The sequence below is a fragment of the Hyperolius riggenbachi genome, chromosome 8 (genome assembly GCF_040937935.1).
Source record: "Hyperolius riggenbachi isolate aHypRig1 chromosome 8, aHypRig1.pri, whole genome shotgun sequence".
NCBI classification, from domain to species: Eukaryota; Metazoa; Chordata; class Amphibia; order Anura; family Hyperoliidae; genus Hyperolius; species Hyperolius riggenbachi.
Window position 1 is genome coordinate 71,276,382 of NC_090653.1, and position 27,880 is coordinate 71,304,261.

At 47.7% G+C, this 27,880-nt stretch overlaps 1 protein-coding gene across 1 annotated transcript in view; it reads right to left on the reverse strand.

Moving 5' to 3' along the window:
* Nucleotides 1–16,848: 16,848 nt before the first annotated feature.
* LOC137527353 (olfactomedin-like) overlaps nucleotides 16,849–27,880 on the reverse strand; it is a 33,539-nt gene continuing 22,507 nt past the window's right edge. The window contains exons 5-6 of the mRNA XM_068247863.1: nucleotides 24,928–25,087; nucleotides 16,849–17,651 (exon numbers count right to left, since the gene is read on the reverse strand). Of these exons, the coding sequence (XP_068103964.1) occupies nucleotides 16,849–17,651; nucleotides 24,928–25,087 (963 nt within the window). The remainder of the gene's footprint in view (nucleotides 17,652–24,927; nucleotides 25,088–27,880) is intronic.

Here is a 27,880-nt window from a genome sequence, read left to right on the forward strand (position 1 = left end):
GATCATTGCCCATAACTGTCTGCTGGTTATTGTTGGGGGCTCCTGCTGGTATTTTGCTGGTTATTAATATTGTTTCTCATGTTTTGACCTCATGCATATTCTTGGATTATCCTTGACTGCTGCCTGTACAAACCTATATCTGTCCTGACTTCACCTTTGCCTCTCCCTCTTGTACTTTGATATTCTGATACCAGTGTACCAACCAGTTATTCTCTCCAGATTCAATTCGGATGAAATCCGAATGAGTTTCATTCGAATTTCATCCTCCTAATTAGTGCACCTGAGTGAATGTGTGCAGGGGGTGGGGTGTTTAACTTACCCAGCAGCCATCTTGTTTAACCCATCCCACGGCGTGTCCCATGCTGCGTTCCAAGCCGTGTCACGTGACTACAAACACTTCCTCCTTCCGGGTACCCAGCAGCCATTATACAAGACGGCAGCTGGGTAAGTCTAACCCTCCCTCGCCCACGCGCTCAGCTGCAGTAATTAGGAGGATGAAATCCGAATATAACTCATTCGGATTTCATCCGGTGCTCATCCCTGGTACCAACCTGGAACTGTCTGACCCTGGTTGCTTACTCCATATTGTATCTTTCTGTCCTCTTGTTACAGAGCCTGGAGTGGCTACTTATCTTGTTGCTGGTGTTATCTGCTCCTAACTCCTATTAGTTGACAGCTGCTCGTTCCCTGCCTGGTTGTGTCATTATCCGTGTTCCTGCCATGTGGTTCTGGTGGACTTTTGGCCTTCTCCCCTTCAGCTGCTATACATTGCGCAAGACCTGGGTGCAACCAAAGTCAGGTAGACATGACTAGTCTCCTGTTCAAGCAGGGGCGCTCCACATAGGGCAAAGACTGCGGAGGCAGATTGGGGCATAGTGGCTGATGTAAGGTTGGGAGTCCACCGAGCCTCACAGGGGTTCTCATTTTACATGTGTTTCATTTAAAAAATTTTAAATAACTCGATGCACTGGATCAGCCATTCTCTTTTAATGAAATGAGTTGTGCATAGTAATGCAAGTTGTGGAGGTGTATCTGGGCACCTGGTAACATGGGTACCACATAGACTGCAATGTTAATTTTGACTATAGCGGCACCCAGGGGGTAATTAATGCACCGGCAGTGCCAGATAAAGATTGTACTAAGGTGATATAGTTATCAGCAGAGGGAGTTTTTAGCTGTGAAGGTGACGCAGATATTGGTGGAGATTGTGGCACAGGGAATAGGTTAATGTTAGGCATCGGTAGAGGGAGGGTTAGTGTTAGAAAAGGGTTAGGTTTAGGGATAGATATTAGCACAGATTGCGGCAGGGGGGTAGGTTAATGATAGGCATCGGTAGTCAGAGAGTGCCCAAGGTGAATAAAGTACATTAAAAGCAACTAAAATATAAACAGGGCCGGTTTAAGCAACAATGGGGCCCCAGGGCAAAATAAACCTGGGGGGCCCCCCCAACATATACCCCGGAACAAAAATCGGCATTAGGGGACCTTTTTTGCAGCTGGTATAACAGGGTGTGAAGTCCCAATCGGTCGGAGCTCCACATTCTGGCTATCCCAGCCTGCATGGGGGACAAGGGGTTAAAAAGTTTCAAGAGGGGGGACCCCACATAATTTAAAAAAAAAAAAAAAATCCCACACTCTAAACATAAAAATTTTTTTGGGGAAAAATAGGAAAAAATGCCAGGGATCTTCATACAGCCATATTGCGGCTGTATAGCGATCCCTGGCCAAAGCGCTGCGGCTGAGTATAGACCCCATGGAAACCCCGTCAGGAAATTTATTGCGCTTTCGTTTGATGCATGTAAAATTACACTACCGTTAGGTTTGCTACTAAAAGTGACATTTACCACATTTAAAGGTATACTTTTTTCCTTCAAAACTTTAAAATCGATTTTCTCAAAAACTATAAGGTCTTTTTGAAAAATTGTTTTTTCCTCTTATTCCTAATGCGCTCCTTAACATATCCTGCAAATTTAGGGTTTCTAGCATTTAAGGTGGATTTGTTATTAACCATTAAAGTCGGCAGGTTTTTAAATGTGTATTTTTTTTTTTCCTTTGAAACTTTAAAATCGATTTTCTCAAAAACTATAAGGCCGATTTGAAATTTATTTTTTCCTCTTGTAGCCACTGGGGGCCCCTACAAGCTCTGGGGCCCTGGGGCAGCTGCCTCCTTTGCCTTAATGGTAGCACCGGCCCTGAATATAAATAAATGAGGTGGCTTACCTCAATGATGACACACCCATATAGGAATGGATATTTATTAGTAAAAAAAAGCACAGGCAGCGCGTTTCATGGGAACTCCCCCACTTCCTCAGGCCAAATAAAGTGCCACTAAATGCCGGTAGCCAGATTCAAGGCGCCTCGAATCTGGCTACCGGCATTTAGTGGCACTTTATTTGGCCTTAGGAAGTGGGCGAATTTCCCAGGAAACGTGTTGCCTGTGCTTTTTTTTACTAATAAATATCCATTCCTATATGGGTGTGTCATCATTGAGGTAAGCCACCTCATTTAGTTATATTTTAGTTGCTTTTAATGTATTTTATTCACCTTGGGTGCCTCTTTAACCCCCTATTTAATGTGTCTCACCCCATTCGTGGGGTACTCCAACACTTGACCACTGGTGGTCTCTGCCACTACCTAGTTTGCCAGTGTGTAAGAGTTTTTTTCAAGAGAGCGACCTTCGCCAGGTTTCCTGGTACCCCGAGTGGAGTCGGGTTTGAGCATCTCCACCTGCCTGCAGTGGTCGGTTACCCTTCTGCAACCCGCCTTTGTGAGTATTATTTCAACACCATTTCGATTTATTAATTAATCTCTGTGACATACTGCACCATCTGGGCTCCCGTTGTCTCTGTGTTTCTTTTTATAGGGTGCATATACTCACCCTCAACCTTCTTGTAGCACATTAAAGGGCTTATCAATACAATGTGTGCTGGGAAACCCTTCCAAGTCAGGCCACATTCACAATAGACTCAACGCGTATTTTTTTTTTCAAAAAGACCTTATAGTTTTGGAGAAAATTGATTTTTTAAAATTCACGATAGGTAAAAAAGTATACATTAAAATGCGGTAAAAGACAGGTAATGTAGCAACCTAATGGTAGTGTAAATTTACATATATATATATATATATATATATATATATATATATATATAAGAAAGAGCAATGAATTTCATGATGGGGTTTCCGAGAGGGTCCATACGCAATGCATACGGACCCCCTGAAAACCCTGTGGAAATGGCAACGCTTTGGTCAGGGATTGCTATACAGCCGCAATAAGGCTGTATAAGAATCCCAGGCAACTTTACCTATCTTTAAAACATTTTTGGTTTTTGTTCAGAGTGTGGGAAATAAAAAAAAAAATAACGAGGGGTTCCCCCTCCCAGGCCTCTTTAACCCCTTGTCCCCATGCATTAATAGACCAATGGGGAGCTTTGGAGCCAAATAGCTAGAGCTGCACGGGGAGCTGTGGTGTGTGGCAGCGGGTGCACGGGGATCTTCAATCAAGATCGCAACATTAGAGGATATTGGCGTGGGACATTACCAAGGATATTGGCGTGGGAACATTTTTTTTAAAGGTAAAGGTAAGTATTTATGGTTAATTAAGAATAATAAAGGACTTTTTTCATCGTCGTGTTTTTAATTAATTTAACCCTTTGTGGAAATGGGTACTTTGTACCCCTATACTCATCTCTCTTGAGGAGAGGGCTGGTATCTGGGGGTCCCCTTCTTAAAGGGGACTCCCAGATGCGACCATAAAATCCCCCGGGCATCATTGCCCCCACCTCCTCTTGGGGCACCAGAGTTTGGGAAGAGCCCCTTGTCCATGGATCGGACAAGGGCTCCAGGGGAGAGTGGAAGGCTTGGCCACCCCTCTCCTCCAAAGTTAACACGCCTTATCAGAATAGCATAGCGAGCACTACAAACTTATGCCTGCTAATTGGCAATGGCACTCGTCCTGCCCTGAGCCCCTGTGGGTTCGTAGCGCTCACTATGCTACTCTGATAAGGCGTGTTAACTTTGATAATGTGTGATAACTTTGATAAGGTGTGATATATTTTCATAAGGTGTGATAACTTTGATAAGGTGTGATATCTTTTCATAAGGTGAGATAACTTTGATAAGGTGTGATAACTTTGATAAGGTGTGATATCTTTTCATAAGGTGTGATATTTGAGTTATCACGGTTTAGTGAATCAAGCCCTTGGTATGGAGGAACTGCTGCTGTCATCTCTCTGGGAAGATCTGATGCATGCCACCTTAAGGTAGCCATACATTGGTTGATTTGCCATTAGATCGACCAGCTGACAGATCCCTATCTGATCGAATCTGGTCAGAGAGGGATCGTATGGCTGCCTTTACTGCAAACAGATTGTGAATCGATTTCAGCCTGAAACTGAAATTACCCTCGATCGCCCGCGGGTAGGGTGCACGTCGCTAGCGGCGGCCGATCCGATCAGGTATACATTACCTGAAGCTGGCTCCCGGGCGTCTTCTCCACGCTGCACCGCACCGCTCTGTTCCGGCTCCATCCCGGCGCTTCCTGTGTCACTCCGTGACCAGGAAGTTCAAATAGAGCGCCCTCTATTTGAACTTCCTGGTCACTGCAGTGACACAGGAAGCGCCGGGATGGAGCCGGAACAGAGCGGTGCAGCGCGGAGAAGATGCCCGGGAGCCAGCTTCAGGTAATGTATACCTGATCGGATCGGCCGCCGCTAGCGACGCGCACCCTACCCGCGGGCGATCGAGGGTAATTTCCCGCACGGCGCGATCGACGGACCGATCCGATTTCGGGAGGAAATCGGATCGGCGTGTGCGTTTAGCGCGAACGATTGGCAGCAGATTCGATCCCAGGATCGAATCTGCTGTCGAAACGGCCGCGAATCGGGCCAGTGTATGGCCACCTTAATGTTGGAATGGATTTACCTGCCAGATTTTTATCTATCTGGCAGGTAAATCTAGCTACCTAGCTTTATTATGTGTGATAAGACCTTGTAGCTCGGGTTGCTTGTTTGCTGGTAAGTGCTTTGGAATCCAGGTGGTGGGCACTTTTAGCGTACTGAAACGCTAGAGGTGTGTGTCCAGTATAAGATTCCTGAAGATCTGTGCACTGAATACTTGGTTTTATACTGTAAGAGATGACAAACAATACATACAAATTTAAGTTTCAAAATGGAGAAGTGGTAGTCATTTACATCCTCCAAGGATACTTAAAACAAGGGTGGAGGCGCCCAAAGCATAAAAGATAGGCTAATAAGCTGTTAATCTTATAAACAGAGAGGTAATCTTACCTCTCTCGAAGAATTTGGACTAGTTTATTGAAAAAAAGGTCTTTTATTCAAGCACATAAAAATAGACAACGCGTTTCGCGGGTGCTTGCCCGCTTTCTCAGATGAGTAAAAAAACTGGTGCCTTAACTACAATAGCTGTGTAGCAAGCATGAGCACCTCTCTGTGCCTAGAGAGGCACAGAGAGGTGCTCATGCTTGCTACACAGCCATATCAGTTAAAGGGACACTTAAGTCAAACAAAAAAAAATGAGTTTTACTAACCTAAGGCTTCCAATAGCCCCCTGCATCTGTCCGGTGCCCTCGCTGTCTCCCTCCGATCCTCCTGGCCCCGCCAGCAGCCACTTCCTGTTTCGCTGACAGGCTGGGGACGCGAGTGATTCTTCGCGTTCCCAGACACATTAGCGCCCTCTATGCTGCTATATGGAATATGATATATGCTATAGCAGCATAGATGGCGCTATTGTGGCCAGGAATACGAAGAATCACTCGCGTCCCCAGCCTGTCAGCTCCTGTCACCGAAACAGGAAGTGGCTGCCGGCGGGGCCAGGAGGATCGGAGGGAGATGGCGAGGGCACCAGACAGCTGCAGCGGGCTATTGGAAGCCCCAGGTGAGTAAAACTCATTTTTTTTGTTTAAGTGTCCCTTTAAGGCACCTGTGTTTTCAAGCAATTTGCTTTTCTGAATGTTACATGATTCCGCACCATGGGCTCCTGGCCTCCTTTGTCTTTTAGATAAGCCTGGGGTTTTTACAATCACAGGAACCTTCGACGTTAGCTTTCTCCTCCAAGGATGACAAGGAACACCAGTGCTCAAACTCCAACCCCGGGTGAAAATTACTGTAACGATCTGCTCAGCCGTCTGCACGGGCAGACAGCTGTTTGTCCATTCCGTAAGTCTGAGGGCTGCAGGTCTCTGGAAAAGAGACCTGCCTGTGCTTTGCAAGTTTCAGACCTGCTCTGCTGCTGAGCGATTTGCATACACTTGTCATGCAAACGGCCTAGCTGCCTCCTTTGAAGGCTTGCAGTATAAATACCATGTGATCCCAGAATCCTTTGCTGTTCATAGAGGTTTGTTCCTGCTGGACTCACCTGGAGTGTCAGTCACTGCTATCTTAGTATAGTTAATTCTTGGGGAGTGCTCCTTGCATTCCTATTTAGTGCAGTCAGTTTGTGTATAATCTGTATTGCCTAGTCCTGTCTTGTTTTTCTGTCGCGATTGCGCTGTCGCCAGCGGCGGTTGATAGCGAATCGCTCTGTCTTGTTTGGATCGCACTAGCCTCTAGCGGTAGCGGCTGTGGATCCTTCTGATCTGAGTTCCTGGAGTGTAAGCTGGAGCAGCGGTTGCTACTGGCTACCTCATTTGTCTGTCTTGTCTGTTTTTGCTCATTTGTGTTACTTGTGGCTAGTTAGGGTGGCACGCTTATCACTGGGCGCCTAACGCGCGGTGATCGTGCAGAAATCGCGTTCGCTGTTGCGAATGAGTGTGGTGCTCGCGTTTAGCTAGCGTTTGTTATTTTCCTTATCCTCTGATTGTTGTTTGCTGTGCCTTTGCTACTCTCGTGCTCTGTCCTGCTCAGTCTGGTGTCACTGTTTGGCAATCGCCATTCTTGCGATTGCGTTCCCATTTTGTTTCCGCTGTTGTGTGTTCACCGTCGCTGGGTGGCGATTAGTTTGGTGGACACACATTGATTCTGTCTCTGTGCTCATTCTCTTTAGGGGCTGTCTTGCCCTGTGTTGCTTCTCTTCGTACAATTTCCCTCTGGCATCTGTGGCAGGGCAGAGGGTTTATTCCTCTGCACTCCACAGCTCCATCTGCCGGTGGGAATTACCCTCTACTGGTGCTTGCACCAATAGCTGGGTTCTAGCATTTTGACACGCTTGTGGAGGGCTTCCGCAGTGTCAGCGCACATCTTGTGCGCTGACCACGGAGATATCCCACAATCGTTACAATTACACCTTGCAGAAAAGTACTAATAAAAAAGTACTAGTACTGCCTGGAACCACATCCTGCAAGTTACAATTCAGGGTAGGGGGGAGCCCCAAGTGCCCTCACCACCTGCAAAACCACCCACAACTACTCCGCAAAAATACAAACACAAAGAACGGCAAGTGCTCAACCTGTTTTGGGTTCTCCTGCACTTTTCTAGGTTCTCCCTGTGTTTGTTTAAAATTCCTCCTGATGCTTTTGTTTTTTCCTATAATTAATTACTAATAAATCATATGGCTTCTCCCAACTTTTTTTTGTTAAAGTGGACCTTAACTCAGAACTAAAGGGCATTTTTGTACTGTATTTGTACTGACATTAGCAGCTGTATTTGTACTGACATTAGATTACACACAGGTGCACTCTATTTAGTCATTAGCACTCATCAGGCAATGTCTATGGACAACTGACTGCACTCAGACCAAAGGGGGCTGAATAATTACGCACACCCCACTTTGCAGTTATTTATTTGTAAAAAATGATTAGAATCATGTATGATTTTCGTTCCACTTCTCACATGTACACTACTTTGTATCAGGGCCGGGCCGAGGCATAGGCTGGAGAGGCTCCAGCCTCAGGGCGCAGTGTAGGAGGGGGCGCACAATTCATTCAGTTGTCATTCCTAATTGTGTATGAAGCAGTAAGAAATAAGAAAAGGGGATACATAGCAGCGACTGCAAGCCAGATAACTAGATATTAAGGTGTTGGGGAGGTTGTGGGCCCTGTGGCCCTCTTAGTCTAATAGCAATCAGTATGTGACGGGTGGGGTGGGAGGGATGGAGGGGCGCACTTTGGTGTCTCAGCCTTGGGTGCTGGAGGACCTTGTCCCGGCTCTGCTTTGTATTGGTCTTTCACGTGGAATTCAAATAAAATTGATTCATGTTTGTGGTAGTAATATGACAAAATGTGGAAAACTTCAAGGGGGCAGAATACTTTTGCAAACCACTGTATGTGCACTGAAATTTAAAAGTGTCCATTATTTCAAACATCCAAGCCTCTGAGAATCAGAATCAGAATTTGCCAGAGCCATGTGACCGAGGCAGCCCTCTCAGTACGTTTAATGGAGACCGCACTGGTTTTCTTTGCACATTTCCTGCAATGATCACCTGGACTGTTGGTAAATTCTGTTGACCGCACAGATATACCCTGTCAATCCACCAATGTGTGGCCTGCTTCAGGAAGAGTGGATTGTGGTCCCTGAGGAAGGTCAATAAGGGGTGTAGTTGGTGCCATGTTCTCACCAGCACATTGCAGAAAATAGAACATCACTAGTGTAAATCTGAACTTGGAGGAAAAAACCTGAGGCAAGTGATCAGATAAGGCCTGGAAGTGTAGCGCAGGGGAATCTGGAAGGCCGCACATGATAGTGCAGCCTGCCAGAAGGCAAGGGGTTAAGTTAGAGGGGAAGGGGATGGAAGAAGGTGTGGGTGGAGCGGAAGGCCAGTTTTGAATGTGCAGGGGGGCGGAGCGCGCACAGTCAGGCGCTAGGCGAGAAGCTGCACGGACCTACCTTGCCTGTCTGCAGCATGTCGGATGTGGAGGCCTTGGTGGAGCGGATACGCACAGAGGCGGCGTCCAGGGGACCGGAGTGGGTCCAGATCCAGATGGCGGCCATGGCGGCGGGTCCCAGTGGACAGCAGCAGGAGACCGGACGGAGGACTTCCAGGCCACCAGAGCGGCTCAGCCCGGAGCCGACCTTGCGGTCGGGCCGGAGGAGCGGGAGCACAGCCACTGACCCTCAGGCGCCCCCTGCTAAAAAACAGCCGGCGGCGGGTGGGTCTGCCGGGAGGAGCACCAGCGGCAAGAGCGGCGCATCAGGAGGAGGGAAGCGTGGATCCGCAGCGGAAAAGAAGGGGGCGGGGGCCTCTTCCCAGGCCGCTCGCAACCCCAAGCCAAAGAAGGGAGGAAGCAGATCTGGCAGCACGGGCACCGCCTCTTCCCAGAGAGCGGCGGGAGCACAGGAGTCTTCCCAGGACGGCAGGGCGGCCAGCACTGAGAGGGGAGGAGAGGAGGCCGGAGCATCCAGGAGTGGGAGACAGGACGACAGAGCACAGCAGAGCAGCAGCCAGGCTGGGCTTGGGGCCTACAATCAGAGTACGGCTGCCGGGGGCTCCGGGGACACAGCCCTGCGGCAAGATGATGGAGCAGCGAGCGCATCTGGATCCGGATCAGCGGTCGGGCAGGTCCGTGCTCCTGCGCCACCAGGTGAGGCTATTACCAATACCAATATCACCAGTATGTCAAGTGGGGTGGGTTTAGGGACACCAGGGGTTCCAGCTCAGCTTGGGGGGGGCTGGGGGGTTAATCCTCAGGCAGTTATTATCCCAGCATTGGAATCATTTATGGCGGGCATGAGAAATTTGCTTGGGGGGCCCCCTGCAGTTGTTGGGTCACCAGTCGGGGCATGGGTTGGTCAGATGCAGGCGCCTGTCAACGCGTGGGGGGTTCCTCAGCAGGCAATTCAGATTTCAGGTGGTAACGTGTTAGCAGGGCAGCAGCCGGGGGGGGCTTCCCCTGCAGGGATGGTTACAACACAGATGGCGGCGCAGCCGGCGCCAACCCCGGCGGTGTCGTCAGCAGTGGCACCAGGCTGTTCAGAGGCAGCTGTTCAGACCACCGAGGGGTCCGGGGAGGGGTCAAAAGCCGATGAGGCGGAGGTGGTGAGGTTAGCTGACGCGGCAAAGGCAGAGATGTATCTTTGCCTTACGGGGCCACTGGGAATTCATTTAAAAACCGAGGTTCGCGAACGCATCTGGAAAGGTGAGTTTGTCGAGATTTTTTCACTGTTACCGCTGGCCAAGTTTAATCTGGATAAGGTAAAATCTACCGAATCCAAAAAGGAAGAGGAGGAACGGCGCAGATACCGGTTGATTCCGCGCACGTTCCCAAACTGGCTTCAGGCCTTTGAAATTCTGGCATGCGTAATCGGTGAAAAGAATCCCGAGTGCTGTTCAGCACTGTTTTGCTACCAGAATGCGATCGGAGAGGCCTACAGGAGGTACGGGGGCGACGCATGGCTCAAGTATGACGAGCTTTTCAGGCAGAGAAAGGCGGTTCGGCCGTCAGTGTGCTGGAACCACAAAGATATAGAACTGTGGATGAGTCTGATGATCCCAGCAACAGGGCAGCAGTCCTTTCGAGGACAGGAGGGCACAGGCGTCACAGGAAAAACAGGCAACAAAACAAAGGGGTTGTGCTGGCAATTTAATGACGGCACATGTAGATTCGGCCCCTCGTGCCGTTTTAAGCACGAGTGCTCGGGTTGCGGTGGATCTCATCCCGCGTCCAGATGTTACAAGCAGCGTAAGGGGAGGGCGTCGGATGCTGGAAGCAAGAGGGAGGACTCCGGTGAAAGTTCAAGAGATGGAGCCGTTCCTTTGTAAGTATCCGCGTGCGGATGATGCGGCGTTTTTACGGCGGGGTTTTTCGTCAGGTTTTATCATTCCCAGTCAATGCACAGCAAGGGGTGGAGCCCCTCACAGGAACCTTAGATCAGCAAGGGAATTCCCTGCGGTGGTGTCATCCAAATTGGATAAGGAAATGGCAGCGGGTCAAGTAGCGGGACCATTTGATAGTTGCCCAATTGATGACCTAATTGTTTCACCATTGGGGGTTGTCCCAAAGAAGGAACCGGGCGCATTCCGCCTGATACATCACCTGTCATTTCCAAAAGGGTCGTCAGTCAATGACGGCCTGTCCGTTGAAGATACATCAGTTGCGTATACGTCATTTGATGTAGCACTCAGGTGGGTTAGGAGGTTGGGCCAAGGTTCCTTGTTAGCTAAAACAGATATAGAATCGGCCTTTCGGCTGCTCCCGGTCCATCCATCCAGTTTCAGGCTATTGGGGATCGTATGGGAGGGTAAGTACTTTGTGGATCTTTGCCTCCCTATGGGCTGCTCGGTTTCTTGTTTGTTCTTTGAAAAGTTTAGCTGTTTCATTGAGTGGGTGGTAAGGGAAGTTTCGGGGGTTCGGTCCGTGTTGCATTATTTGGATGATTTTCTGTTTATGGGGGCGGCAGGCTCGCAGGATTGCACGACAGCCTTGGCTGCGATGTACCGGATATGCGACATGTTTGGTATTCCCCTAGCACTAGCAAAGTCCGAAGGCCCCACCACATCCCTTAAGTTCTTGGGGGTCTGCATTGATACGGTAGCCATGGAATGTAGCCTCCCGGGTGACAAGGTCAGGGATCTCCAGACTACTATACAGTCGGTAGTGGCGAGACAAAAAATCACGTTAAGGGACCTCCAATCATTGCTAGGAAAACTTAACTTTGCCTGCAGAATAATGCCAATGGGGCGCATTTTCTGCAGGCGGTTGTCAAACGCTACAGCTGGGGTTTCGTTGCCTCATCATCGGATTCGGATTACGGCGGACATGAGGGAGGATCTGAAGGTCTGGTTGACCTTTTTACAGGATTTCAATGGGAGATCCCTTTGGATGGAGGAGGAGGTGAGTAACTTTGACATCGAGCTATTCACGGACGCATCGGGAGCCCACGGATTTGGCATCTTTATGGCAGGTGAGTGGTGCGCAGCCCCCTGGGACGTTTCGTGGGTGGAGGCTGGTCTCACAACCAACATGGTGTTGCTGGAGCTATTCCCGATAGTCGTGGCGGTACAATTGTGGGGTCAGCGCCTGGCCAACAGGCGTATCCGCTTCAATTGTGACAATTTGGGGGTAGTACTAGCAGTGAACAAGTTTTCAGCTTCTTCGCCCCCAGTTGTGAGGGTAATGAGACGTTTAGTCCTGAGTTGTTTGCAGTTGAATATTTGCATCTTTGCGGTGCATTTGCCCGGGGTGGACAACACTATTGCTGATGCCCTATCTCGCTTCCAGTGGGACAGGTTCCGGGCAGCGGCACCCTCAGCGGAAGAGATTGGGGTTCCTTGTCCAGAGGCGATGTGGACAATGCCTTTCGGGTGATCGACCAGCTGACTAGAAGGTCCCTCTCAGAGTCATCATGGGCAGCGTACGCGCCTGTTTGGACAGCGTGGGACGCTTTGATGGCTCAGGTTGGGGGCTGCTCGACAGAGGAGGATCTAGCGTGCTTGCTCCTGTTCTTTGTAGGGAATAACTTTGCGGAAGGCACTTCAGCGGCGGCCATGTCCAAAAAATTGGCGGCATTGGCCTTTTTGTTTAAGTCCAGGGGTCAAAAGGATGTTACCAAGGATTGTAGGGTGGGACAGGCGATGAGAGGGTTTAGAGCGGGGTTCCCCACAAGGGATTCGAGGCGCCCTGTCACATTTGAGGTCCTGGGTAAGGTGGTTTCGGCCCTGCAGGGAATATGTTCTTGCCAAAATGAGGTGTTGCTTTTCAGCACCGCTTTTGTGTTGGCCTTCTTTGGGGCGTTCCGGGTGGGGGAATTGGTGAGTAGGTCAAAATCCACGGTGGGAGGCATCCTCGCCGGGGATGTGTCATTGCAGGAGGAAGCGGTATCCATTATGTTGCGCAAGTCTAAAACAGACCGCGCGGGCAAGGGTAAGGTTATCACACTTTTTCAGACAGGGGGGTTATTGTGCCCCAGGAATACGGTTGCCAGGTTTTTGCAGTCAAGGCCGCAATCGGCCCCTGTTTTCTTAGCGCATGCGGACGGTTCTCCACTCTCGCGCTTTCAGTTCTCCGCAATTTTTCGCAAGTGCCTTGCAAAAGTTGGCCTTCCTCCTGGCGAGTTCGCCTCCCACTCGTTTCGAATAGGGGCGGCAACTGAGGCTGCACGCTGGGGGCTTGGTGAGGAGGTGGTCAAGAAGATAGGCAGATGGGACTCATTGAGGTATAGGTCCTACGTCAGGCCACATTTGATGTAAGATGTAGTTGTTATTTAAAATTGGGTTTTAGTGTTGTTCCCCCTTTTGTCTTGCTTTATCGTTTGTGCAGGACGACCGACCTTAGTCTGGATCTTCGGACACTCCTATGTCTCTAGGGGCGCGAGAAGAGCTGCTGTCCGCCCAGAAGGGCGTCAACTGGGATTTCCAAGACAGGAGGTCCTTATCAGATGGTTAGGTTTCCCGGGTATGGTGTGGTCACGGGTTTTGCCTGAGATCCGCAGGTATGCAGAATGGGATAGGGCCCCAGATGTGTTAGTTTTACACGTCGGGGGCAATGACATTGCCTCAAAATCCACGAGGGTGATCATTAGGGATATCAAATTTGATTTCCTAAGATTGAAGAGGGAGTTCCCAGCTACGGTACTAGCGTGGTCAGACGTGGTCGCCAGATCTGAGTGGAGATTGGCTAGGTCTGTGACTAAAATTAACAGGGCCAGGGTAAAGATGAATAAGGAGGTGGCGAGATTCTTTGTGCACAATGGGGGCGTAGCCATTAGGCACGTCGAGCTGGAGAGTGACCTCCACCTGCTTCTCAGCAGGGATGGGGTTCACTTGAATGACGTGGGAACCGATTTGTGGGCGCTCGGGATTGAAGAGGGGATTCAGAGAGCGTTGAGGGTGTGGGCCTCTCTGCCGTGAGGGGTCACGTCGGTTCGTGGTGGAGGGGTAAGGGCTCCGAAGGTCGTTGGGTTTCGGGGGGATTTGCCTCAGGTGCAAAACCGCCCGGGTAGGATCTCAGCAAGTGAGAGTGATTCGGTGGGCATGCAGCTGTCCCTGAGCCGGTGACCGCGGCGGGGGCCGGTTCCAGGCTGCTTGCCAGTATCCCTTTAAGTGCAACAGGTTACAGAACCTCGGATCCCTTACCTCAGCTCTCTGAAGTTATATGTTTTGAGTTATGATTAATAAACGGGCTGCTTTGGCCTATAAAATCCATTATGGTGGTCGGCTGTGTTATTTAAATATATGTATGGGGTGTTTGGGAACTGAAAGGCTAGGCTATTGCTAATATCAAGATAAGGCCTGGAAGTGTAGCGCAGGGGAATCTGGAAGGCCGCACATGATAGTGCAGCCTGCCAGAAGGCAAGGGGTTAAGTTAGAGGGGAAGGGGATGGAAGAAGGTGTGGGTGGAGCGGAAGGCCAGTTTTGAATGTGCAGGGGGGCGGAGCGCGCACAGTCAGGCGCTAGGCGAGAAGCTCCCTCCCTCCCTCCCTTGTTTCTTTGTGTCGTGAAGGTGTTTTCTCCCGACAGGTTCGTCAATCATCGTCATGGCAGCAGGAGGGGTAAGGGCTCCGAAGGTCGTTGGGTTTCGGGGGGATTTGCCTCAGGTGCAAAACCGCCCGGGTAGGATCTCAGCAAGTGAGAGTGATTCGGTGGGCATGCAGCTGTCCCTGAGCCGGTGACCGCGGCGGGGGCCGGTTCCAGGCTGCTTGCCAGTATCCCTTTAAGTGCAACAGGTTACAGAACCTCGGATCCCTTACCTCAGCTCTCTGAAGTTATATGTTTTGAGTTATGATTAATAAACGGGCTGCTTTGGCCTATAAAATCCATTATGGTGGTCGGCTGTGTTATTTAAATATATGTATGGGGTGTTTGGGAACTGAAAGGCTAGGCTATTGCTAATATCATGATCTACACTGAACTGTCTATTGGCAATTCACTATAACTGCATGGGAGTAATAAGCAAAAATGATAATTTAAATGGAAATTTGGGATCGATGGGAACCAGGTAATCAGATTTGATAACTGCAGATTAAATTATCAGATGCAGGTTTATTGGTCAGCAGTTTCCACATCTGATTAGCACCTGCTAGGTACTGGCCCAGTCCCAATAAATTCTGGTTATTATTATTATTATTTAGTATTTATACAGCACCAACATCTTCCACAGCACTGTACATGGTCTTGTCACTAACTGTCCCTCAGACGAGCTCACAATTAGGGATGGTCAATAAGATGCAAATAATTTCAAGTTGATGCAGGATTGTGCACATTTTGAATGCAAATTGATGCAGCTTGAAAATGGACCAATCACATTTTACCTCAGCAGGATTTGATTGATTCATTTTCAAGTTGAATGATTTTGCATACAAAATTTTCATAATGCTGCATCACCTCGAAATTATTTGCATCTCATTGACCATCCCTACTCACAATGTAATTCCTAGCATAGTCATAAGTCTATTGTAGTCTAATGCCAATTTAGGGGGAAGCCAATTAACTTATATGTATGTTTTTGAGATGTGGGAGGAAACTGGGTTGCCCGGAGGAAACCCACGCAGACACGGGTAGAACATACAAACTCCTTGCAGACTTTGCTCTGGCTGGGATTCCACCTTGGGGACCCAGCACTGCAAGGCAAGAATGTTATCCACAAGGGCACTCCATGCTATAATAAAGCTGCCCTCAAATCTAGAAATGTTTCTCAACCCCTTGTTGGTTCTTGTTAAATACAGATTTGCACTTTAATTCAACTATATGGCCACTGATGCCACACAGGGGCCCAATCCAATTCACTTTTCTACTAGATCATTTTTCATCTTCTGTTTAAAATAACTTTTCAGAACTCTGCAAATTAAAAGCAGGTGAAAAATTACTGTGGAAATTATTCTGAGTATTTTCTTGCTTGCTGGTGGATTAAAAGGTATTTTATTGATAAGATGTAAAAATAGGAGAAAACTTATGAGAAAAAGTGAATTGAATCGGGCCCATGGTCTCCAAAGAGGTAAGCCATCCAGCAAACTGCTGTCCTTGCTGGAAATAAACCTGTTTAAATCATCTGCCATTTTATTAAAGCACAGCTGGCTACAAACGGAATAGTGAAGGAATGTTTTCTTTTTACAAAAAAAAAAGTATAAAATAGCTTTTAATTTTAATTTGATTTATGAGAGTGGACATTGTTGATGCACATTTTCCTGCTAAAGGAATAAATAAAATGTACTTTTGAGCACCTTGTATCGGACTGGTCGCATATTCTTGATATTATAAAATAGCCTGTGCAGCTGTAATACATGCTACATTCATTTGCAATGAAAGCCAATGCTTGCATGCGTTCCCAACCAATTTATTTTAGCCCATTTGGTATTTGTTAAATTTCCCTGCTTCTAATTAGTACTGCTGCAATGTATATTTGTGACCACTTGTCACAAGGGGGCAGTGTGAGACAATAACAGAGGACTTCTGCTTTTAGTTTCTATATTTTCTGTTCAGTAGAGGGAGGTCAAAGCATTCCAAGAATTTACAGCACAACCAGTTCTGCCAACTGAAGTCAAAAGCAGTGCACTTATCTCAAATGAGAGAACTCTATTGAAATTGCTAATTCATTAAAAACATAATAATATTCTGTCTATAAAAGAGCTCTTCAATTTTCCAAATGTCTGCAATGCTAGGGATAGAGGCTTCCAGAGGACTGCATGCCAGTTCATTGTAAGCAGTTCACCAAACCAGAGCACGGAGACTGGCTTAGCATTATGTTTTTCAAGTATGTTTGCAAATGACACCAATTCTGTCTCTGTGAAACATTACTGTTATAAGATGTGAATAAGTTCTAAGTTGTGTTTTTTTCTTTCAAAAATGTGGTTCAATGTGCTCAACATTGAAATGCTGTATTATGTATGCTGCTCTTTCTGAAAGAATACGAAAATATGAAATCAGACAAACCAGATCATTGATTGGGGAATTGCATTCTATTTGATCACAATCATGCTTAGGTACGATTGACTTTGAAATGCTAAAATTAAATGTAAAGAGTGGACTATTGTTTTGGTGCAAAGGCGACATCATAGGTGACCAGAAAACTGGTGTCATACATGTAGAGCTTACGGTCATTCGGGTTGTAGGACAGGCTGTCTATCACCCCTAATATCTTCTCTATGATAACACTCAGACGTCCTTCCGTTCCAGAGTTAGTGTCGTACATGTAGAAGATCTCCTCCAAATTGGTGTTGTACATTCTGGTAGCATAGAAGACTCCGCAGGCCATGAAAGTGTTGGCGACACCTTGCTTGTATAGTGAGGTGGTCCAGGTCTGGGTCACCTCCAGTGTATTGGCATCAAGCTTGCTAATGAGAGCTTTACCCTTCTTTTCCTCAGTAGTATAGATCACCCAAAGACCATATTCATCAGCAGCCAAGACAATGTCCTGCCAAGACGAAGCAATGTAGGAGAGGGAGTTGTAGTAAGCGGCATCATTGAGGGCCTGTTTTTGTTGAATGCCGCTATCTATGTTGTGTTTGCATAAATCCCTTGAATTATAGCAATTATAGTACATTGTATTGTTGTACATGATCATTCCTGCTCCTTGCCCATAATCAGTAGAGTTTAGGCTTATGAATTTGCTCTTTTTGTAGATCTGGAGGTCATTAGAAGAAGCATAGATGTATATGTAATTCATGATGTGTATAAGTGTATTGACCGGAGCAACCCAATAAGAACTCTGATCAGATCCTAATAATGCATCTTTTCCCCATCCTCCACTCTTGCAGTTTGAGGCTAACACATTCGCCTGGACTATATTTGGTTTGCTGATAGTCTCAATGGGTCCATGGTTACAGGAACCTGTGCAAAATAACAGAAGTCAGGGAGATATAGATTTATTAAAGCGGACCCAAACTCATAACTTCCTTTCTGCTCTAAAAGATAAGCAACAGCAAAATAAACTTTTCTTTGTTACAGCCGATACAAATCCTGCAATAAATCTGCAGTGTGTCTACTTCCTGCTTTCATGGAAGCAGACATGTTGTTAACATCCTCTGTTTACAAATTAGCTGTTCTGCCATGGCAGTCAGCTGACACAGGTGGAGGATTAAATTACAGTAGTGAGTAGTCAAATGATAAGAGGGGATTAGACGGTCTAAACTCTCTAAATACATAGAGGGTGCATTTATCTATGCTTTCTTTCTGTCCTGTGAAAGAGTTCTGGTCGACTTTAAAGTGGAAAATGATGTAAACCTTACGCACAAAAAAAAGCAAACATAGTGATAGGATCAAAACTCAACAGGCCTGATCTATTTTCCACAAGCACCTGCATTAAGAGTTAGGGACCGTTATCAGGGGCAAACCCAGGATTTTCAAGGGGGGGGGGATTCCTGAATGGTCTCTCTCAGCCATGCACAATACAGTATAATAATATGGTAGGACATCATGCTGGGTACACATAATGCAATTTCCGGTCCAACTGACAGGATCTGACAATTATTTCTTAACTGGCAAAGCATCTAATTATTTCTTAACTGTATGATTCGCTCCTGATCGACAATGGGGTAGATCAGGAGCAGATTGGATACAGATAATAATGAGGACAGTCGACGACATTGGAAATGAAGTGGAAAGTGAAGCATTCACACAGCAAGACACAGCGCTGTGCTCATACCTGACTCTAGTTCCCCAGAGCTGCTCCATGCTCTGTACACAGGGCTGCACTATGCATTCATAGTCAGCTGTATCAGGGGAAGAAAGGGGGCAGTGCTGTGAGCTGCAGGATACCTGCGGATATTCTGGTGTCTCAACTTGCACCAGTTCCCATCCCAGACACTGCAGTGCACTGGCCCTGGTCCGAGGGGGGATTCTGGGCAGCTGTAATCCCCCCTGCATTTGCCTATGGTTATATACTGTATATGAAAATAAGTGCTTGCATGATTCAACTGAGAATACTGGGCAAAATGACTGTGCTCATGAAAAAGAACTTGTATGAATTTATATCATTACAATATTGCTTTTTCTTTTTGCAAATAAAATATTTTTCAAAATATCTTCAATTTAACCCCAAATAGTTAACAGATAATACCCATGAATGTAATATTTTTTCCACAATTTTCTAATTTCAGCTGAATTGCTCAGTACCAGTATCAATATCCAAAGCCAGTAATAGCGGCAACAGCAACAGCAACAGCTACAGCAGAAGCAAAATTAGCTATTATCTATGTGGTACATCATCGTTTCAATACAATCTTCAAAAAATGACATTGCATAATGATCAGGCTTGCTCTCCAGGACTCCCGAATGCGAATTTACCCGAATTATTCGGGTAAATTTCAGCGTTGCCGAAGCCGAATGCGCCGGACCCGAAGCCGAAGGCGGGCGAATGTGCGCATTTGAACTCGGCCGGATGACGCGTTGGGTTCGGCTTCGGGATTCGGGAGTGACACGGGCCAATCAGAATTCCTCCAGCCGAGACCCTGGCAACGCTAGCAACCAATCAGAGGAGGGGAGCCTGGCCCTCCCCTCCTCTATATAAGGCGGCGGCCATTTTGCGGAGCTACGCACTTGTGTGACTGAGCTGGTACTGAGAGCATCTCTAGTGATGTGCTGTGTGTCTGATCAAGTGTATTCTGTGCTAAACCTAGCGTTTTGCTTCCTAAACACCTCCTAAACACATTCATTGTACTGTTATATAGATAGATAGTAATTTGATTGTTTGTAGTCAGCTAGTGTGTACTGTATACTGTGCTAGGCTAGTGTTAGTCTGTGTGCAGGCTAGGCCTGCTAGCCTAGGGCAGCCTTAGCCTACTACTAGCTTAGGTAGGTTAGGGATTCTAGTTAGTTGTGTACTATAGTAGTTTAGTTAAATTGTACTGCTGCTGTTTGCTGTAGTCTGTTAGTTTATAGCAGGCATGGGCAAACTTGGCCCTCCAGCTGTTAAAGAACTACAAATCCCACAATGCATTTGCCTTTATGAGTCATGTCTGTGGCTGTCAGACTACTGCAATGCATTGTGGGACTTGTAGTTCCTCAACAGCTGGAGGGCCAAGTTTGCCCATGCCTGGTTTATAGCTTCAGTACTGTTAGTTAATACTAGTTAGTTACTGATTGACTGAGTACAGGCCAGCATCCCTTGTTGTCACCTGCTGTGTGACTGTCATTTGCCGGCGCACCCTGTTGATTGCGTCTGATCGTGTGTGACCGACCGACTGTAATTGGTCACCCACTGTCTGGCAGTTAGTTATATTGTTTACTGTTTAGTACAGCAGGCGTTTAATAGTTACTACCTGTGCGTACAACCTTACTACTACTAGGTAGGTGGTAGTCTTCCACTACTACTACCACCCACCCCTTCATTTAATTTTTTTTCATTTGTTACTCTGTGATTTATTACCTTTCTGTAGTAAATTGTTACATTCGCAGGCCAGCATCCCTTGTTGTCACCTGCTGTGACTGTCATTTGCCAGCGCACCCTATTGATTGCGTCTGACCGACCGTAATTGTCACCCACTGACACACGAGTTAGTACTGTAGAGACTCACTGTTAGTAGTAGTAGTACTACTACTACTACTACTACTTCTACTACTACTACTTAAAAAAAATGTATTTTTTGTTGACACTTACCACCAGTCAGTCACCACCACCACCAACCCAGACTCTATTAAAGTTTACACCCTTTCCCGCCATTTTCTACACATTTGTTTTTTTTTTACTGTATTCGTATATAGGTGCAAAATGACTGACAGAGGTAGAGAACGAGGCACTACCAGGAGAGGCAGCGCCATTGCAGCAGCCACTGCCAGCAGCAGCAGGTCTGTGACTGGTCCGCTGCCAGCCACTGACCGCAGAGTTGTGAAGGAGGGAGCAGAGGCGCAACAGCATCGCATTGCACCCATCTTTGAGACGGGTCGTCGCCCCCGGCCCATTCTGGAGAGTCAGGCGCAGGCTGTGGTGAAAATGATGGCGGAGCAGGAAGCCACCGTTTCCAGCCAGGCCTCCAGCACCAGCACTCCGGTCCGCAGCAGGCCTCCACCACCGCTTGAGGTCACGGTGACCCCATTGACCAGCCTGCCCTCACTGAGCTCAGTCTTCACACCAGTGACTGCAGCCGTGTACAGGGATGTTGTGGAGAAGTTTGAACAGGAGATAATGGGGACATCATCATGCAAGGAGGAGGAGGAGGAGTTGGAGGTGGAGCAGTTTGTTGTTGGCGCTGATGAGGAGGGGCGTGATGCAGGGGATTTTGGGCTACTGGATGTGGTTGAGGTGGGCTCAGAGGACATGTTTGGGAATGATGATGACATGCTGGATCCTCCCTATGTGCCACCACCAGTACCACCAGCACACTTGCTTGAAGGCAGCTCATCATCGGAGGAGGAGGTGTCTCTGGCGCAGAGGCATGGCAGCAGCAAGGCGGCAAGCACAGGGCATGGAAAGCAGGAGCCACAGCCTGCTGCTTCAGCCGCTACCACCACCCGCAGCAAACTTCCAACCAAATCAAAAAAGGCACAAGCCTCCAAGGGCACCAAAAAACCACAGCCCTCAAGCTCAAAGGGCAGGTTGAAGTCCCCAGTCTGGCAGTTCTTCACTAAGTGCACAGAGGACCCGACCTGTGCAATTTGCAACAGTTGCAAGGTCAGTCTCAGCAGAGGTCGCGATCTCCTCAAGCTGAGTACCTCGTGCCTGTCGACCCACTTAGAGACCAGGCATTTTGAGGATTTTTGTGAGTATGAGAAGCTGATGCAAAGTGACGCAGGCAGTGGTCAGAGCCAGAGAGCCACTGCACAGATTCAGCAGCAGCAGCAGCATCCCACCCAGCAGCAGCAGGAGCACAGCAGCAGCAACTCACTCCTCCCCCCCTGGGCAGCCAGTCCTCAGTTGCCTCATCAGCTCCCTCCACAGTGGCCTCCTCATCCTCCTGCGCAGGCAAACGCCGCCAGACCCTGCTCAGCAAGTCATTTCCCGGTGTGACCAAGGTGTTGCCTCCCGCTCACAGGCGCATCCGGGTGCTGAACGGGTTGCTTGCCCTGGCCATGTGCTCCCAGCTCCTGCCATATTCCTTCGTGCAGGAAGGGAGTGACATGAGAGCGCTGCTGCATTTTGGGATCCCGGAGTGGCAAGTCCCCAGCCGCCACTACTTCTCCCGCACGGCGATCCCAGCACTGCCATGGCGAACGTGGGCCGCGTACTCGATCACGCTGTGAGTGCGCGGATCCACATAACCATGGACTCATGGAGCAGCCGTTTTGGACAGAACGCTATCTGTACTTTACGGCACACTGGGTCAGCCTGGTGGAAAGCCCGAGCGAGGAAGCAGAAGGTCGACCCTCGGACGCATCAGCAGCAGCAGCGGCACCAGTCACCCACTATGTGGTGCCACCACGCGGGGTCAGGGGAGAAGCAGCAGCTCCCGCCGCTAAGCGACAACGCAACAGCAGAGATGGTGAACCTGGGGAAGAACAGTCTGACAGTAGCCAATGTGCTCCGCTACCTGAGGGAGCAGAAGACGTGGCTGACCCCCAGAGGCCTCCGAGTCGGATTGGTGGTGTCCGACAATACCGCCAACCTGCTGGCTGCCATCAGCAGGGGACACTTATCCCACATCCCCTGCTTGGCTCACATCCTGAACCTAGTGGTGCAGAAGTTCCTGCGCACCTACCAGGGGATGGGGAGCTGTTGGAAGCGGGGTGGAAAATTGTTCGCACTTTCCGCCGCTCAGCTGCTGCTGCATCAAAGCAGGCAGAGATCCAGCAGCGCGAGGGCCTGCCACCACACCGCCTTGTCATCGATGTGCCGACTCGCTGGAACTCCACCCTGGCGATGTTGGAGCGGCTGGTTGAGCAGAGGAGGGCTGTCAACCGGTACATCGTGACACCAACGCTAGGTACCATTGGCCTGTGACATTACCTGCTGCCATACATCACTACTCCTCCTCCTCCTTCTGCTGCTGCTGCTACAGTTATCCTCCTGCCTGTCTGTGTTCCCACCGCCAGGGTCCACACATTGCCTGCTGCCATTCGCCACTCCTCCTCCTGCTGAGTTCATCCTCCTGCCTGTCTGTGTTCCCAACTGCTGTCCGGAACCTCCTCCTGCTCTTTGGTGTTTATTTTCAGCCATGGTACCAACGCTAGGTACCATTGGCCTGTGACATTGCCTGCTGCCATACGTCACTACTCCTCCTGCTGCTGCTGCTATAGTTAGCCTCCTGCCTGTCTGTGTTCCCACCGCCAGGGTCCACACATTGCCTGCTGCCATTCGCCACTCCTCCTCCTGCTGAGTTTATCCTCCTGCCTGCCTGTGTTCCCACCGCCAGGCCAGGGTCCACAGAATTATGCGCTGCTGCCATGCGCCACTAGCTATTACGCCACTACAATAGCTATACTGTTGTAAAAAAAAAAAATTCTGAGGTGTCTGGGTTGAAAACTGTGCTGTCCCAGTTGTGCATTGGGCACAATGTGGGCTGCACGACTGCTGTCCGGAACCTCCTACTACTCTTTGGTGTTTATTTTCAGCCATGGTACCAACGCTAGGTACCATTGGTCTGTGACATTGCCTGCTGCCATACGTCACTACTACTCCTCCTCCTCCTCCTCCTGCTGCTGCTGCTGCTATAGTTATCCTCCTGCCTGTCTGTGTTCCCACCGCCAGGGTCCACACATTGCCTGCTGCCATTCGCCACTCCTTCTCCTGCTGAGTTTATCCTCCTGCCTGTCTGTGTTCCCACTGCCAGGGTCCGCAGAATTTTGCGCTGCTGCCATGTGCCACTAGCTATTAGGCCACTAGAATAGCTATACTGTTGTTAAAAAAAAATTCTGAGGTGTCTGGGTTGAAAACTGTGCTGTCCCAGTTGTGCATTGGGCACAATGTGGGCTGCACGACTGCTGTCCGGAACCTCCTCCTGCTCTTTGGTGTTTATTTTCAGCCATGGTACCAACGCTAGGTACCATTGGCCTGTGACATTGCCTGCTGCCATACGTCACTACTCCTCCTCCTCCTCCTCCTATAGTTATCCTCCTGCCTGTCTGTGTTCCCACCGCCAGGGTCCACAGAATTATGCACTGCTGCCATGCGCCACTAGCTATTACTCCACTACATAGCTATGCTGGTGTTGAAGATAACATTTTACAACAGTAGAGTTCTGTAAGGTAAAAAACAAAGAATGTTGGTGGTGGACGGTAAAGAAGAAGAAGAATAACCATGTGAAGAAGAAGAAGAAGAATCAGGTGAAGAAGTAGTAGAAGAGGAAGAAGAACCAGGTGAAGAAGAAGAACCAGATGATGAACAAGAAGTAGAACCAGGTGAAGAAGAAGAAAAAGAAGAACCAGGTGAAGAAGAAGAAGAACCAGGTGAAGAAGAAGAAAAAGAAGAACCAGGTGAAGAAGAAGAAAAAGAAGAACCAGGTGAAGAAGAAGAAAAAGAAGAACCAGGTGAAGAAGAAGAACCAGGTGAAGAAAAAAAGAACCAGGTGAAGAAGAACCAGATGATGTTGAAGAAGAATACGAAGATGAAGAAGAACCAGGTGAACAAGAAGAAGAGAAGAACCAGGTGAAGAAGAAGAGAAGAACCAGGTGAAGAAGAAGAAGAAGAGAAGAACCAGGTGAAGATGAAGAAGAAAAGAACCAGGTGAAGAACCAAATTCGTGAACACAAATTTTTCCCGACTTTTTTTTTTTTTACCGCAATCCGAACCGAATTCGGCGATCGCATCCGAATCTGAATTTTCCGCGGGCCCGAATTCAAATGTACCCGAATCGAATTTTGATACATTCGAGCAACCCTGGTGGCCATTGCACACACTGCGTAGCCCCGATGTGAAGGGGGGCTGCACTCAGCAGCGGGGGGTCACGTTTAGCAATGGGGGGCTTTCGAAAACGGAAGGAAGCCTCATTAGGAACCGGAGGCTTCCCGCTCTAAATAATAAGTGTCAGATTTTGAATCTAAGCTTTGGTTTAGGTTCGCTTTAAATGAGAACCAGAGAAGCTCAAAACATTTTATTTCTGGTTGACCTTATCTCTGGAACTATGAATGTAAGCTCTAAATAACTGTGTATTTTTACAAAAAGTTAATCTTATAATGCTAGCTTTGTCCCAGGTCTGATTTAATCGTTTGACAAGAAAAGACTGCCTTGACCTACCATAGTCTCCAGAACCAGGGATTTGCCAGCTTGGCTTAGTAGGGTTCTTCCCACAAGCCTCCAGGCGTTTCTTCAAAGATGCTACCTCCCGTCTAATCAGCAGGACATTGTTCTTATCATAGACCTCCATTCGGTTCACCATGGTGGAAACGTTGTGGATCTACAATAGAGAATGAAATTTAATGGGATCGCCTGAAGATCTTTTGAGCCACATGTTAATCCGCTTATTATTATTTAAAGGGAACCTGCTTGGGGACAAATGTGAGGTTAAAGATGAAAACTCCATGACTTTTCTCCTGATAAAGCTTCACTATATATAAGGAATTGAAAACGCAGGAAGTCTTTGAAGGACACCTTACCCGCATTGTTGTTCTGGGCAAAAGATTAGCTGAGTAGAGAGAGAGTCAAGATAAGGATTATAGTGTTTCTTTGCCCTTAACGCCTTCCTGTAAATAATAAGATCTACTCAACACTCTTCGCTGCCTAAATGCATGGGTGTGTCTCGGACATGCTTTCTCATATAAAAATATGATCAAAAATATAATATTCAAACCTTGAAGTCTGGATGCTTACTGTGCATTTCTGAGTCCTGCACTGTGTGGACTCTTACCATTAATTGTTGTATTAAAAACATGCAGCCCAGATGATGGATATATATGGTGAGTATCCAGTGAGGTTTACTTATTATGTCTCATGCCCCACTAACCTTCACTCTCCTTTGTTGAAACTACTATTTTAGGTGAAATTCCATCTTTGTTTAAAAATGTGTTATGACATGTATCATAATTTTATGCTAAAAATCCTGCCATCTAATGTGATAACATGAGCAAAATCAACTACAATCACATCTCCCCTTTTGCTCCAATCAGTTATCCACACCAAAATATTTCTAATAACGTCATCTAATTTAGGGGGCAACGGAGAAAAAAGTTCTGTAATGGTTAATAGTATTAGTTTCAGTTTCTCCTGGTAGCCTTAAAAGTGTCAGAGCAGCACAACACTGGGCAGCAGGTCTAAACTGTCCAGGCTACAATTGTTATTTTACTGCGACTGGAGTTAAGATGAGACTTGAGTAAGAATGTAGCAGTGTGGTAGATTGAGTTGTATATTTCATCCCACACAGTTTAAGTGTGACTGGGTATTGTGAATTTCACACAGATGACATTACTTTAGTACAAAGGTTTGTTGGTGTGACTGCTGCTGCTTGGATTGCGTCATCCCATTACACAGGCTGCAGTTTTATACTGGTTGCAATAAAAGTGTGGTACTGGAAGTGACCGTTGTCAGAACTCCTGACGTATTTTAAAAAAAAGATTAGTTTGACATTGCCTAATCAAAGAGTTTTTACACAAACTCTTTGATTTTTAAAAGGTATTACGTTTACAAAACTTTGTTTTTTCTACCTACTCAATTTGATTTTTACTGCATGCATAAAGAAAATTAGGTAAACATTTGTGGCTGGAGTAAGGTTTTTAGGGATATTTCACACAGCAAGCATTTTTATCTATTTTTTTTAATATTTTCCAAATGCAAATGCTGTCAAAGTGATAGGAACACTGAAAAAAATGCCAGTCATAAACTGTTCTACTTGTCTCCATTTATGAATATTCCCAGTTCAAACTTGAAAAAACATCCATAAACCCCTTGTTTTCTCTCCAGCACTTCCTGATTCACAGGGGAACCCTTTGCTTCCTGTTCCTGCATGGTGGGATGAGCCAAGTATCTTGTCCTCCTCACCTGGTATCCTACAAATGCTGCCACCATCATTATAAATATCAAATGTTCCATCATGGTCACTCTCTACAAATTTCCCACATCAAAACTCTAAAATCTCACAAAAATATACACAGAATCTGTCTCTATATTTGTTTTTTATAAAAGAAAGTCTGTCCTGATACATGAGAACAGGGTCGGACTGGGACACTAAGGGCCCACCAAGGAAGTTTCAGTCTGATTGCATTCCGATAAAATGCAATCAGGTTGGCAGCAGATACCCCCACAAAATGCAATCAGGTTGGTGGAAGATACCCCCACAAAATGCAATCTGGTTGGCAGCAGATACCGCCACAAAATGCAATCTGGTTAGCAGCAGATACCCCCACAAAATGCAATCTGGCTGGCGGCAGATACCCCCACAAAATGCAATCTGGCTGGCGGCAGATACCCCCACAAAATGCAATCTGGCTGGCGGCAGATACCCCCACAAAATGCAATCTGGTTGGCGGCAGATACCCCCACAAAATGCAATCTGGTTGGCGGCAGATACCCCCACAAAATGCAATCTGGTTGGCGGCAGATACCCCCACAAAATGCAATCTGGTTGGCGGCAGATACCCCCACAAAATGCAATCTGATTGGCGGCAGATACCCCCACAAAATGCAATCTGGTTGGCGGCAGATACCCCCACAAAATGCAATCTGGTTGGCGGCAGATACCCCCACAAAATGCAATCTGGCTGGCGGCAGATACCCCCACAAAATGTAATCTGGCTGGCGACAGATACCCCCACAAAATGCAATCTGGCTGGCGGCAGATACCCCCACAAAATGCAATCTGGCTGGCGGCAGATACCCCCACAAAATGCAATCAGGCTGGCGGCAGATACCCCCACAAAATGCAATCTGGTTGGCGGCAGATACCCCCACAAAATGCAATCTGGTTGGCGGCAGATACCCCAACAAAATGCAATCTGGCTGGCGGCAGATACCCCCACAAAATGCAATCTGGTTGGCGGCAGATACCCCCACAAAATGCAATCTGGCTGGCGGCAGATACCCCCACAAAATGTAATCTGGCTGGCGACAGATACCCCCACAAAATGCAATCTGGCTGGCGGCAGATACCCCCACAAAATGCAATCTGGCTGGTGGCAGATACCCCCACAAAATGCAATCAGGCTGGCGGCAGATACCCCCACAAAATGCAATCTGGTTGGCGGCAGATACCCCCACA